At 42.4% G+C, this 15350-nt stretch overlaps 1 protein-coding gene across 1 annotated transcript in view; it reads left to right on the top strand.

Annotated features, from left to right (window-relative positions):
- Positions 1-12417: 12417 nt before the first annotated feature.
- The window catches only part of LOC310800026 (phosphoinositide 3-kinase regulatory subunit 4-like), a gene marked incomplete at its 5' end in the record, with an annotated part of 72920 nt that continues 69987 nt past the window's right edge, over positions 12418-15350 (top strand). Inside the window, 2 exons of the mRNA XM_083662621.1 lie at positions 12418-12534; positions 13434-13733. Of these exons, the coding sequence (XP_083518747.1) occupies positions 12418-12534; positions 13434-13733 (417 nt within the window). The remainder of the gene's footprint in view (positions 12535-13433; positions 13734-15350) is intronic.

Raw genomic sequence — 15350 nt, 5'->3', positions numbered from 1 at the left:
AGTCAGTGGAAAAAGGTGACAGATATCAGCCCGGGCAGAGACACAAAAAAACACTCAAATCATTCACTTAACACAAGTGCGAGAAGGTGACTTTTACCTCACCTAAATGTAGGCTACCTAAAGGTGACTTTTACCTCACCTAAATGTAGGCTACCTAAAGGTGACTGTCACCTAAAGGTGACTAGTTTCATCCCTGAATAAAATAATGATAGGAATAATAATGTAATAACACTCACCCTGCTTCTCCCTCCTGCTGCTCTGCTCTCTCAATGTAAAATGGAGTCGGTCTGACTCGCTCTCTCTCGACACATTTTACTTTCACTTTCAACAGGGCCGGCGCTAGAATGAAATGACTGAGGGGGCGGTTACAACTGGGGAAGGGGCCGATTTTTTTTTTTTTTTTTTTAACATGATATTTTTATATCGTAAAACATAGGTTATATACCCGCTATGCCTATTTCTGGACTTTTTAACCATAATAACCTCTGAAAAGCGCAATAACAACACAAGAAAGACTACTATTCAAAATCAAATAAAACATTTATTTCACAGCAGCAGATTAAGGCATTAAAGGAGAATTTCGTTTTTTTTTTAACCTGGACCCATCTCCTGGCAATAATTATGATTTGGCCACTCACCCAGAGATGTCCGCGGCGTTTCTGGCCGTCCTAGCGTTGTTTTGAGATCAATAGCGTCCAAGTCAGTTGTAAAATGGAGCTGATTTGGGGCCAAGTGTGAGCCTGTCTTTCCTGCATCTAAATAGCTATTTTTATTCCCGTTTTCGCCACATATCGTAATAATGTGATCCCTCAACATCCACCAGAGTGATATTTCGCCCTAGGCCATTTCCTGGACTCTCACAGGGATCAAATTACCTCAAACGTGATCTCGGTCACCAAGTCTCGTGAAGTCCCGCAATACTTTCCTGCCGACTGGCCAACTACAGGTAGGACGCTTTGCGGTGGTGGTTTTAACGTAACCTATGTGGGGTTTGGCATAACCTTCGTTATTTCGAATCCCACATAGGTTACGCCAAACCCCACATAGGTTACGCTAAAACCACCACCGCAAAGCGTCCTACCTGTAGTTGGCCAGTCGGCAGGAAAGTATCGCGGGACAGTTACATCACTCACAGAGTTGGCATGCAGCCTCTCTCTCTCCCCAGAGTGGTTTCATAGTTCTCTTCAGTGGCTGATTACAACTCAGCTCACCTGTGTGCTGCTTCAGAGTTCACTGGATGATTCAAATTGCACTCACCTGTGTACTCCTCCACTCTGGAGCTCTCGATGGTGCTGAACCTGTGTTGAGGCATTTTGGCCATTAATTAGCCATTATTGCCCGTTAGTCGGCCCTAATAAAAAAATCTGGCTCCATTAGGTCACCCGCCATGTGCTAAAAGTAATATATTACATGTAATATGTTACTTTTGTAATGAGTTACCCGCCATGTGCTCTTGAAACTTCCTGAAAGATTCAGCCCGTAAAATGGCATAGCTGTGGCTGAACACAATTCTGCTCACTCACACATTCACACACAGACACTTATTCTCATTCACATTCTTATTATAGGAAGACATCCTAATTTGAGCCGTTGCAATGAAATTGTTGCTAAAACAGAATCTCATACCTTTGGCATATTTGTAGAGATTCTTTCAATGATTCCATGGCAACATCCATGTCTCTTGGGTCAAAAGTCATGCCTCCCTGCATCACCAAGATGCTGCTGTAGTGTAGCCAGTGTTGGGCAAGTTACTTTCAAAATGTAATATACTACATATTACTAGTTACTTTCATTTGAAAGTAATAAGTTACTTTACAATATTACTTTCTGTGTAGAGTAACTCGTTACTTATTACACTACTTTTGCATTACTTTTACCAAAACAACAGCAGCAGCAGAATGACATCGCTGCCCCGGCCGGAACCATCCTGAAAAATAATTTCAACCACCTTGAAGTCAGAGTAAACAATCCAAAATTCTAAATGTTATTCTTTTCCTTTGTTATTGTCATCTATAGTGGTTATTTGCATAAAAACAAACAGTTTGATTAGGAAATGATTGTATCTTTTTTTAAATATGTGCTTTGATTTAATAAAATGTAACTACATTTGTAACTTGAGTTACTTGATAAAGTAACTGGTATAATATTACTGAAATCCTATAAGTAATAATTTATATTACTGAGTTACTGCTAAAAGTAATATATTACATGTAATATGTTACTTTTGTAATGAGTTACCCCCAACACTGAGTGTAGCCCATACCCATACAGTACATTACATACTCTGGTCCTTCCTGAAGGCAAAAGCAATAAACTCTTTGTTAACAAAGTAGTACATCTGTCCAATCAAAGAGAGATCATGTCGTCAATGTGACATAAGAGAGCCAATGCATTAGAGAACCTGTTGAGAAATAGCTCGAGGGCAGAAGAGCACTCCTTCAACGCAGTCTCCAAATCCATTTTAGGTGACGTGCATGACAGAGTGGCAAAGTGAAGTTCTAGGTAAGGATTTTAGGGTTCTATGGATCTCCATGGGGAGATTTAGCTCGGTGCAGTGATTCAGCAGGTTAAAGGAGGTAGAAAAACAATAGCTAGGCCTACATCATCATCAGTATATAAAAGGGAGCTCGGGCTCTGTCTTTCTCTGTCTGTCCCACTGATGACATCATCAGTGATGTCATAAATTCACTCTCTCCTCTCACACACACACACACACACACACACACACACACACACAGCTATAGTTCAGTGATGATGTCACTGATGATGTCATCAATGATGTCAACAGTGATGATGTCATCAGTGATGTAATCAGTGACATCATTGTGACATCAATGATGATGTCATCAGTGACATCATTGTGACATCACTGATATTGTAATTAGGGATGTTCATCATTTGATCGTTAAGGAATTGAATCGATCATGTGGAATTTTTATCGATTATTGTTATTATTATTATTATTATTTTATTTTTTTGCGGACTAGGTTTGGGTGGAATTCGTTCCTCCTCGCCCTACTCCATTGCACAGCCGACTAACGTGAGGTGGAGCTTCTCGTGCGTTCCTTTATCGCAAAATAACTGGGATGTGGAGGCTAAATTCCATCACATCCGTTTTGTTAGCGTTCCATTTGCAAACAAACAGAGCCAGCCAATCGCGTTGTCCTGCGCTGTTTGGGACCGTGTATAAAAGGCGGGGGGAGAGGAGAGGAGGGGTGGGGAGAGGAGACGAGAGGAGGGGAGGGGAGAGGAGGGGAGAGGAGAGGAGGGGAGAGGAGAGCAGGTGTCTGCTGGGCACAGACACCCAGGCCGCCACCACCCAGGCCAAAAGCCACCCTTGGCCCAGAGACCCAGGCCAGCCACCCCAACCTCCAGGCTGCCACCACCCAGGCCAAGTGCTCCTCCGCTGGGCAGACACCCAGGGTAGCCCCCCAACCACCACCCGCCCTGCCCCTCACCCTGCCCGGGTCCCACACCTCCGGCCGAGACCCCCCTCCAGAACCCTGCGCACCAGGCGGACCCGGTGAATGGCGCGACGCAGTAAACAAACTCATGTTTCCCTCGTCACCAGTCATGCTGGACATCAGCACAAGTGTGAGATCCCTCTCATTCCCGCAAATATGTAATGTAGCCTATGTAAATACAGTGTTGTGTAGCGGAAGCCATCATCAAGCTACTCGGACCACTTTAAAACAAATGTGTATTTCTGTTGCTGGTGTAAAACTTTGGAATTCTCAACAGAAGGACCTAAAGGGTTGTACAAATATTTTTCAGTTTAAATTTTTTTATAAAGAGAGACAAATTAGAGATTATGCACTTGAAACTTAATTGGATGTTAGCTTTATTTGATTTAAGCTTGTATTTTTTTTTTCTTTTATAGGTTATTTTTGTTTATGTTGTTGTAATCACGGTGTTGATGGTGTAGGTATCTGTAAATGACAGACCATTTATAGATTATTTGTGTTCAAGTAAGGGGCAGATAAAAAATAAGAATTATATTCTTCTTTCTGCTCCTTTTCAGTCATGAAAAGCATTGATTTCAAACATGTATTGTGATGTATTGTGTAACCAAATGTATATTGTATAATTGTGCATTTTCATGACAGGAACAAATAAAAATGAATGAATGAATGAATGAATCTTGCTCTATAATGATCAGAACGGGTGTTGTTCAAACTGAACATTTATTTCTTCAACATGCTGCAGCAGAAAGGGAGATAAACAGCGGACACTATTTTCGTAGTTAAGCTATGAAGTAGCCTACTTCCCCCTCACCAGTAGTTTGAACACTGATAGAAATAAGCTGATGAAGGAGACTAGTCAGTCCCTGATAAAACTCTCCATTTTAAGTTGCTAATCTTATGTTGTTATCCTTGATGTCATTAATGTATTACATTAACACACTAATGTATTTTTACTACATATCTTGTATACTGTACATAACAGATGTAGGCCTATATTTGTTTTATGTTTTATATTTTGTGTAACCTAACAGCTGTATTCTGTACCCTGTTTTTATATTTGCCTTATAACATCTAGGGACAAACATTGCAAACTAGCTTAGGCTATAAATGTCAGGATATATAACAATGTAAATGCTCTATGTTTATGTATAGATATAAACTTTTCAATCAATCAATCAATCACTGTAAGATTCCACTATGAAGAAGACATCAACCTCCAGTAGGTGGTGGTAATGCACAAAAAGCTGTTTGCCAACCGCCATTAACCTCAAAAGAAGAAGAAGAAAAATACACTGCTTTGTTTTAACTCCCGTTGCCCAGTAGGGGCGCTATCTGTACTCTCTCTGACCCCTGACTCGGAATAACAACAACAGCTGGAGTGTGGTGGCTGAAGCAGCCGAGAGGTTTTTGGGTTCAGTGGTACAGGGTGGAGAAATTCATACTCTACTACAGGAAAAGGAGAATGAGAAGAGAAGTGGGGGTGGTCAGCAGGCAGGCACGAGTGGGCGGGGTTTGCTCCCAGTAGACAGGGGTGGGGGGGGTGTGAGGAAGAGAGAGGGGGAAAGTAGAATGGATCAAGAGGAGCTTGAGGACAGTGATGGAGCTGGTTAGAATCTTGATGTTTTATATTCTTCAGTGGAATGCCCGGAGTCTGACTGCAAATGGACAGGAGTTAAAGAGATTTGTTGATGAATTTAAAGTTAAGCCTGAGTTAATTTGCATCCAAGAGACGTGGTTAAAACCTTGCCTTGATTTTGTTATTCCAGGATATGAGTGTTTAAGAAAAGACAGAGTTGAGAGAGCAGGTGGAGGGTGTGCAACTTTCATTAGAGCAGGGCTTCAGTACAGGGCACTGGACATAAAATCTAATCTTGAGTGTGTGGCAGTGGAAGTTTGGAGTAGTCAGAGCCATAGTCCCATAACGGTGCTTAATTTATATAATCCTTGTAAACGACTTATTTTGTCTGAATTTGATGAGATTATGGAGAAGGTGAGATGTCCTGTTATATGGGTTGGTGACTTTAATGCTCATAATCCGTTGTGGGGCAGTGATAGTAAGGACAGTAATGGAGTCGTGGTCGAGGAGATTTTGGATAAGCATGATTTAGTTATGATAAATGATGATAGACCGACTAGGTTTGATATCTTAAGGAATACCTGTAGTCATATAGATTTGTGTTTTGCCTCTTCAAATTTAGCCAGAATTGGGGAGTGGGATGCGATGGACATTTATACTCTGGGTAGCGATCATTATCCTATTTTGTGCAGATTTGGTAGGGATCTGAGGATAGAAGTTGAGGAGAGAGTGCCCAGGTATAATTTCTCGCAGGCTAATTGGGGTGAATTCTTGGAGGAGGCCCAAAAGTTGGTATGTGAGATTGACTCTGAGGGGACTGTAGACAGGTGGAATGCTTCTCTTAGTGAGATGATTCATAAGGCAGCGCAGGACACAATTCCTATGAAGAAGGAGCCCAGAGCCAGAATGTTGGTTCCATGGTGGAGTAAAGAGTGTGATGTAGCTGTAAGGAATAGGAATAAAGCATATAGGAAGGTGAGACAATATCCAGGGCTGTGTCATGCAGTAGAATATAAGAGGTTAAGGGGAGTAGCAAGAAGAGTTATTAAAGATGCTAAAAAGAGTAGTTGGAGGAAGTTCTGTGAAACACTAGGCCCTGAGACTTCTGTAAGGCATTTGTGGGCAGTTGTTCATAGAATGTCAGGAGTATATAAGAAAAGATCGATTCCAGTGATTCAGAAGGGTGGGGTAGAAGCAGTTACCAATAAAGAGAAAGCAGACATGCTGGTGGAGGCCTTTCAAGCAGTGCATAGTTCTGGGAGTTTGGGGGAGGAGGGAGGGAGAAAGAGGGTTGAACTGTTGTCTCAAAATGAGTGGAAGTTGAGTAGGAGCTCAGAGAATGAAAATCCAATTAATTTGTTCTTTACAATGAAGGAGTTAAGGGATGCTATCCAGGCTGGTGCAAACACGACGCCTGGAAGAGATGGGTTATCTTATGAATTATTTAAGAATTTTGATGATTTTGTAAATTTAGAAATACTGTGTCTGTTTAATAATGTGTGGTCAGAAGGCTGCTTGCCAGAGGAGTGGAAGCATGCCGTTATCATTCCTATTTTGAAGCCAGGTAAAGTAGCGTCTGATCCAGGGTCATATCGTCCCATAGCTTTGACATCTGTACTTTGTAAAATTATGGAAAGGATGATTACTAACAGGTTAGTTTACTTTTTAGAAAGTAAGGATCTTTATGTTGGATTTCAGAATGGGTTTAGAAATGGCAGGTCTACAATGGAGTCAGTAGCAGTTCTAGATCAGGACATTAGAAAGGCATTTGAGAATAAGGAAGTAGTGGTAAGTGTATTTTTGGATATTGAGAAGGCATATGATTCTTTGTGGAAGGAGGGGTTGCTTTTGAAATTGTATGATTTAGGAGTTAGAGGGAGAATGTTTAATTGGATAAGGGATTTCTTATTGGACAGGACGATTCAAGTACGTGTGGGGGGGCAAACCTCAAAAACTGTTAAAATAGAAAATGGCACCCCACAAGGAAGTGTGATTAGTCCGGTCCTCTTCGATGTTATGATTAATGATATTTTCAGTCAAATTGGAAGAGGGTTTGGGTTATCTTTATTTGCAGATGATGGGGCCATTTGGAAAAGAGGGAGGAATGTTGAGTACTGTTTAAAGCAGGTTCAAAGAGCTCTGGAGTATGTAGAGGAATGGGGAGACAAGTGGGGCTTTAAAATCTCAGCCTCTAAGTCTAACTATATGATTTTTGGGTTTAAAAGGAAGTTGCCTAGAGGTGGGCTGATCATGTATGGGTCTCCTCTAGAGAAAGTGAAGGTGTTCAAATTTTTGGGAGTGTGGTTCGATGCAAGAATGACTTGGGCTGTTCACATAGAGAAAACCCTGGCAAAGTGTGAAAGAATAGTGAATGTGCTGAGAAGCTTGGCTGGGAGTGGGTGGGGGGCGGATAGGGAGACCATGTGCTTGATATATCAGGCGATGATCAGGTCAGCAATTGATTATGGCTGTTTTGTGTACGGTTCCGCTGCCAAGTCAAATCTAGGAAAGCTGGATGTGCTACAGTGCAAGGCTCTGAGAATTTGTTGCGGAGCTTTTAAGACCACCCCAATTCCAGCATTATTAGTGGAAATGGGGGAAATGCCCTTAAGCCTGAGGAGAATAAAGTTAGGGCTACAGTACTGGGCAAAATTAAGTGGGACCAGTCTGACCTTCCCAGCTAGGTGTTTACTTTCAGGGGCAGGAGAAAGTGATAAGTATAAGCCTTTTTTGTCAAGTGTTGATCAGTGGGCCAGGAAGTTGAGGTTACATCAGGTAAGGGTTGCGGAGCACACTCGCTGGCTGTCAGTGCCATTTTGGCTAGTTCCAGACCGGGATATTGAATTTAGTTTTCTGATGGAGAAAGACAAGGGCGAGATTGTAGGAAAAATTGAGAAATTTATTTTAGCCTCAGGGTCTCTGGAGGTTTATACTGATGGCTCTGTGGATCCAGAGAGTGGGAAGGCAGGATTTGGGTGGTGTGTGCCTCAGTTAGGGATAGGTAAGGGACAGAGAATCTCTGACGGCAGCTCTGTATTTGTAACAGAATTACTTGCCATTCTCTGGGCATTGTGGTGGGTGGAGGAAGTGGGATCAAGCCAGGTGATTATATGTTCTGACTCGGCTGCTGCACTGATGGCTGTGAGTGCAGGTAGGTCTAAAGCTCGGCCTGATCTCATTCATGAAATAATATTAGTTTTATATAGGATTGAGAAGGCAGGCTGTGCAGTGGAGTTTTGCTGGGTTCCAGGGCATGCTGGGATTCAGGGAAATGAGATAGCTGATTCCCTTGCAAAGGAGAGCCTGAAAAAGGAAGAAGTAATAAGTATTTCAATGGGAAGAGTTGAGCTCAGAGAGAAGATCAAGAAAGGAGTTGAAGCTGAGTGGCAGGCTGAGTGGGAAAAGGGGACAAAGGGGAGGCATTATTTCTCTCTGCAGCCTCAGGTCAAAATCAACTTGGCTGGATATGGGTCTAGGAGCGATAGGGTCAAGATATGTAGACTGAGGCTTGGTCATTGTGGATTAAATAGTACCTTGTTCATTGTGGGAAAACATCCAGATGGGCGGTGTGAGTGTGGAGAGCCTGAAACTGTGAAGCATGTTTTCCTAGAATGTAGAAGGTATAGGAAAGAAAGGGAAATCTTTTATAAGAGGTTAACAGTAGTAGGAGTTTCTTCTTTCTCTCTAAAATCTTTCTTTGGCCTGAAGAATAAGAACCACCAGCTGATCACAGAGGCAGTGCTGACATTTCTGCATGAATCAGAGTTGTATCAGAGGATATAGTGTTTATTTATTTATTTATTTTTTGTTTATTTATTTTTTCCAATTGTGGGAGTAGTTGAAGTATAGAACTGAGGAGGGCAGTAATACGCCATGTTGCGTTTAAACTGCCGGAAATAGAAAGAAGAAGAAGAAGAACAACAGCTGGAAACCAACCAACAGCAGCAAAGCAGAGACAGCGTAGAGACCGCTAACGTTACTGTGGCTTTTCTACCACAGCATAACTCGATGCGAGTGAACAGCTGTGGACAGAATGGCGGCTGTGTAGCTTCTTCACCCAGAGAGAAGAAGACATGAAGCTAGCGGACAGACAGGCGAGCTCAGCCTGAACACAGACCGCCTGGAGACAGAGAGAGCCGCTGGGCAGCTAAAGCTAACAGCAACATAAACACCACAGCGCAGGCGCAGGAGTCCCGGTCACCACAGCGTCACCTGACTGGTAAACATCGCATCTAAACTTACTCATTAATGGTTTGCTAACGTTATAACATCGGAGCGAACAGTTAGCTACATGCTAAAGTAGCGCTGTCACAGAGCTGTTGTAGTGCAGCAAGTCATGTGACTCAGCTCCAGTCAGGCAGTGACGTCACCACTCATTGCGATAACGTTTGAGCCGGTGTCATGCCGAGTTTTGCATCCCCACCTTCCGGGAGCATATTGTAATGATTTATACGGAAACTTAACTGTTTAAACATGATATAATTGTCTGGGTAGACGTGATGTCCAAGCCAGGGGGTCTGTCCTGGCTCATGCAGACCGACTTTGATGCATTAGATCCGCGTGGAGGTGACTTTCATGCTTGGGGGCTCTCTTCTGGCTCATGGAAGCCGACTTTGGTGGTTAAAATCCGGGTACAGATGACCTCGAGACCCGGGGATCTCTCCTGGCTTTATGGAGGGGGGTGCAGATCTCGGCGATTTTTACCTGCCGACATTTGCATCCCTGTTTTTAAGTTAAAACAGCCCCAACATATGGTGGGGGTGCAAAACTCGGCATGACACCTGTCCTTTATTTTGGATGAACAATGGTGTAGTGGTGCCTGGAGAAGTTATACTCTTAATGTATGCCTCCATCTTTTTTAAACAGTAAACAGTGTTAAGACTGTACTTTTGCACAGTTCACCCAAAAAGGACCAGTAGTATTTGCAGATGGAACATTAACACACAAAAAATGAGCATATAAAATCATTATTTTCATAACTTCAACCAAAGCGGAGCATCAGTGGGCAGCCTGTCCGCCTATCTCAGCTTGTATCTGCAACCTGCATTGTTTCACTTTGTCCATAGGGTTGAGCAATTTATATCAATATTATATCAATATCGTCATATGAGATCAGATTAGGTTTTACAGGCTGCATTACAGGGAAGTGATCTGAACTTACCAGACTGTTCTAGCTGTTCTACTGGCCTTTTCCCATTTAGTCATTATATCCACATTACTGATGATTATTGATCAACAATCTCGTATCAATATTTTGTGAAAGCACCAATAGCGCTACAATATCTTACTTTCCCCACAGGGATGAATAAAGGATAACTTAACTTATAACTTAAAATTGGCTAACTGGTGTCTGTGGTGGTGGTGGTCGGTGTCACTTACGATTTGTGACGGAAGTGATGTCACTTGAGCAATTGTGATGTCAACCGTGATGTCATCACTGATGTCACTCGAGCAATTGTGATGTCATTAGTGATGTCACTCGAGCAATTGCGATGTCATCGGGATGAGGCTATATACAGTGGTGGGAGCATAAGTAGGAGGACAAGGGTGAGTTAAGGGGAAAAGGTAGTTTCTCCAGAGTCTCCACCTTAGGAATCAAGCTAGTTGTCTCAAAATCATTATCAAGGTATTTGGTCAGTTGTTATTTTGTCATTTTTTGTTCCATTTACATTTTTATCGTTTGCACAGCTGTGTATTTTGTTTAATAGGAGAGGAAAACCTGCACCATTTTTATTTATATGAACTATATATTTTAGATATTTTTTCATGTACATGTTGATATATTGTGCAGCTGTAAAACAGAGAAGGAAACCCTTTTATTTTGATCACACTTGTTTTTAATAATAGGGCTTTTCCCTCCACTGCAGCTGATCCTGAGTCTGTTCAACACATATTAGGTCAAATCGTATCCACTGCATGCTGATCCTGAGTCTGTTCAACACATATTAGGTCAAATCGTATCCACTGCATGCTGATCCTGAGTCTGTTCAACACATATTAGGTCAAATCGTATCCACTGCATGCTGATCCTGAGTCTGTTCAACACATATTAGGTCAAATCGTATCCACTGCATGCTGATCCTGAGTCTGTTAAACACATATTAGGTCAAATCGTATCACTTTACAGCTGATCCTGAGTCTGTTCAACACAGATTAGGTCAAATCGTATCACTTTACATGCTGATCCTGAGTCTGTTAAACACATATTAGGTCAAATCGTATCACTTTACAGGTTATTACTCGAGTTGCAGCAAGATTCATTTCACTAGCATAGATTTCGGCATCGAGTATCCACTTCTAAATCTCCTCTGATGTGCAGGGCAAGGCGAGTGAAGGAATATATATATCTATTGTTGTTTGATTAACTGTAAGTAAATATGAACTTATTTAGCTAAAGATGTTGTTTAGTTGATGTCAAAAGTGATGCCCATCTCCTAACTGGCAATGTTGTGATAAAGGGTCTGGAAATGCCCAAGACCCTTCCAGGTTAGGTCCTGATAATTAATCCCTGAAGTCAAGTAGACAGTCAGTCACAGTCAGCAGAAGTTAAATGATCTGCCTAAACCTAAAGAGTCTCTATTCTCAGACGTGTGCTGAAGCATCATGGGTAATGTAGTCTCTATTCTCAGACGTGTGCTGAAGCATCATGGGTAATGTAGTCTCTATTCTCAGACGTGTGCTGAAGCATCATGGGTAATGTAGTCTCTATTCTCAGACGTGTGCTGAAGCATCATGGGTAATATAGTCTCTATTCTCAGACGTGTGCTGAAGCATCATGGGTAATGTAGTCTCTATTCTCAGACGTGTGCTGAAGCATCATGGGTAATGTAGTCTCTATTCTCAGACGTGTGCTGAAGCATCATGGGTAATGTAGTCTCTATTCTCAGACGTGTGCTGAAGCATCATGGGTAATGTAGTCTCTATTCTCAGATGTGTGCTGAAGCATCATGGGTAATGTAGTCTCTATTCTCAGACGTGTGCTGAAGCATCATGGGTAATGTAGTCTCTATTCTCAGACGTGTGCTGAAGCATCATGGGTAATGTAGTCTCTATTCTCAGACGTGTGCTGAAGCATCATGGGTAATGTAGTCTCTATTCTCAGATGTGTGCTGAAGCATCATGGGTAATATAGTCTCTATTCTCAGACGTGTGCTGAAGCATCATGGGTAATATAGTCTCTATTCTCAGACGTGTGCTGAAGCATCATGGGTAATATAGTCTCTATTCTCAGACGTGTGCTGAAGCATCATGGGTAATGTAGTCTCTATTCTCAGACGTGTGCTGAAGCATCATGGGTAATGTAGTCTCTATTCTCAGACGTGTGCTGAAGCATCATGGGTAATGTAGTCTCTATTCTCAGACGTGTGCTGAAGCATCATGGGTAACCAGCTGGCAGGCATCGCCCTCTCTCAGATCCTCTCTGTGGACAGCTACTTCTCTGACATCCACGACCACGAGTACGACAAGAGCCTCGGCAGCACACGCTTCTTCAAGGTAGGGATGATGTCTCGTCCATGTCTCGCTTCAACCATCGACCATCCAATATCATCCAAAGTAGGGCTGTGAATCTTCACTGGCCTCACGATTCGATACGATTATCGATGCATCGAGATGCATCTTAAATCGATGCATCACTTTTTTTCCCCAATACATGATTTATTTTTTCTCACTTTATTTTTTCTCACTGTGTGGCTACTTTTACAATAAAAGTGCATTTAGAATTGCATTGTATTATGATCCATAATTAAAATAAACAACTGCATGTACTTCCATTATATTTTATTTGATTATTATTATTATTATTATTATTATTATTATTATTATTATTATTATTATTTTTATTTTTTTTATAATCGATTTTTGACATTTGTGAATCGATGCAGAATCGTGCAGGTCCGCATCGCGATGCATCTTATAATCGATTATTTTTGACACCCCTAATCCAAAGGGACAACATTGATATATCTAAGATACAGCTTGTAAATCCAGGGTGAAGACGCATAGATGTGCATGGCTTATATTCATAATTAAAGGCCATCAAGGGCTCTTTAAGTTGATTTTTTTTTGCACTTAAACATGAGAAATGGTCACTTTATAGTGAACAACAGGAATTAATTTTTTTATTAAAACGAATAGATTGTTTTTCATTTAAACGTCTGGAAGAGCTCAGAAATAAAATTGTCAAATCATATTTTAATTGCATTTTGTGAGTTGATATAAATGTAATTGATTGTGTTTAATGAGCATATCATATCTTCTCATATCGGTCACAGACCCCTGAATTGATCGTATCATGGCAGACTTTGATATCAGCAAATATCGTATCGTTGTCCAGAGAAGCGATATAATATCGTATCGTGATGAAACTTGTGATTTGAAACCCCTGCTTCAAGGTGGCCCGTGCCAAACACCGCGAGGGGCTGGTGGTGGTCAAAGTCTTCGCCATCCACGACCCGTCGTTGCCGCTCAGCAGCTACAAGCAGGAGCTGGAGGAGCTGAAGATCAGACTGCACTCCTGCCAGAACTGCCTGCCCTTCCAGAAGACCTCGCTGACGGAGAAGGCGGCCATCTTGTTCCGGCAGTACGTGCGCGACAACCTGTACGACCGCATCAGCACGCGGCCCTTCCTGAACGGCGTGGAGAAGCGCTGGCTGGCCTTCCAGATCCTCATGGCCGTGGACCAGGCGCACAGGGTGAGAGCTCATCTTCAATTTGCAATTTCCTTATGAAGTCAATCAAATAGAAACAAGTGCGAATTCGGATTATCAATTCGGATTATCAACATGTGGAACGTGTTCGATAATATAACGATAGTCACAATATGTAAACTAGTCACCTTTAGGTAACCTTTTTCATCCTAAAATAGGATTTCTGAGTGGTTTTATGTCTGCCCTTGTATCTCTGTCACCTTTTTCATTACCAATGACTTTGCATCCATGCACTTAACTCATTGAGTGCCAATGACGACTTTAGTCGTCAATTGCTTTAGTGACGTAGAGTGCCATTGACGACTAAAGTCGTCAATTGCGTTTTTTGACGGTGGGACGTGGATCAAAGCCAGATCTATCTCCTGTAAAATTTTGGGGCATGTTGGATGTGTAAAAGCTATTTTAGGGACCCATTAGGTGGCGACAGTGCTCTCCAGATTAGAGAAAAGCCAGGAGAAAAGAGAGAAGAAGTCACGAGGAAACGGAAATCGCATCGATCGATATGCATGAAGCATAACGTTAGCTGTGCCTGTGAACAGCAGTCAATCTGCTGCCACAGCCCCTCCGTCTCCGCTCCAATAGCCCCTCCATATGATTTAGTTGGCGACACCAGCGTCTTTCTGAAAAGTTACATTATTCTCAGCTGGGAGCCGGCGACACGATGTGAAAAAGCGGGGGGATGCAGCGCAGTTTTCAGTGCAGAGTCAGAGCAAAAGCAGAGCGAGAGCAAACGCAGCAGAGCCCCAGAGACACTCCCAAGGAGGAGGAGGAGGGGGGTCGGGCACGCAGGGCAGCAGAAAGCCCAGAATCGGACGCAGCTTCACAGCTCACAACCGAAACCCCAGAAACGAGCGAGCCCGATCCAGACTGCCCGCCGAGCGGCCGCCATCCAGGCAGCAGAGACTCGCCTGACACAAGCAGCACTCAGAGCGAGCAGCAACATCATGACACACCCACGGAGGAGGAGTTTGCAGTAGAGGGGGGTGGGGGTGCTGTTATATTGAAGGAAATTACTGTTCAGATGTTTCAGGTCAGAAAATATTAGTTTCAGAGTCAATGATTTGCTTGAAATGCTATATTTCACAAAAGGCTCAATATCTCAGCTTCTAGATAGAAATGCCAATTTTTTCTGTTTTTGACCTATCTTCTCCGGCTGATAAGTAAAGAACGGAAAATGATATCAATAAACTTTTTTTTGCTGATGATACAATAGAGTCTCATCGTTCTTTGTGCGTGTTCGGTGTTTACATAGTAATATCACACAATATTCTGTGGCCTCGAGAAATCACTGAAAACGCTCTGAAACTCTGGCACTGGGAGCGTCCGTTCTCCAAAAGTGGCTGGCACTCAATGAGTTACGGTAATGTAAAAAACGTGGAAAAAACATGCATTTGCCAGTGATTATCTTCACTGCATATGACTCTAGTTTAAACATGAATCTGTCAGCAATCCTCCTGACAGTGACAACATGATGGTCTGAGTTAAGAGGGAACTCCTTCAAACTATTCCCACTGAAGTGTTTGTCTGAAAAGAGAGAAAGCGTCTTCACACTTTGTCCTGTAGGAGCATGGAGTTAACTTCCACCTCCTTCACTCAACTCTT

This window comes from Poromitra crassiceps, assembly GCF_964638095.1.
Source record: "Poromitra crassiceps genome assembly, chromosome: 29".
NCBI classification, from domain to species: domain Eukaryota; kingdom Metazoa; phylum Chordata; class Actinopteri; order Beryciformes; family Melamphaidae; genus Poromitra; species Poromitra crassiceps.
This window is presented reverse-complemented; position numbering and strand designations above follow the sequence as displayed.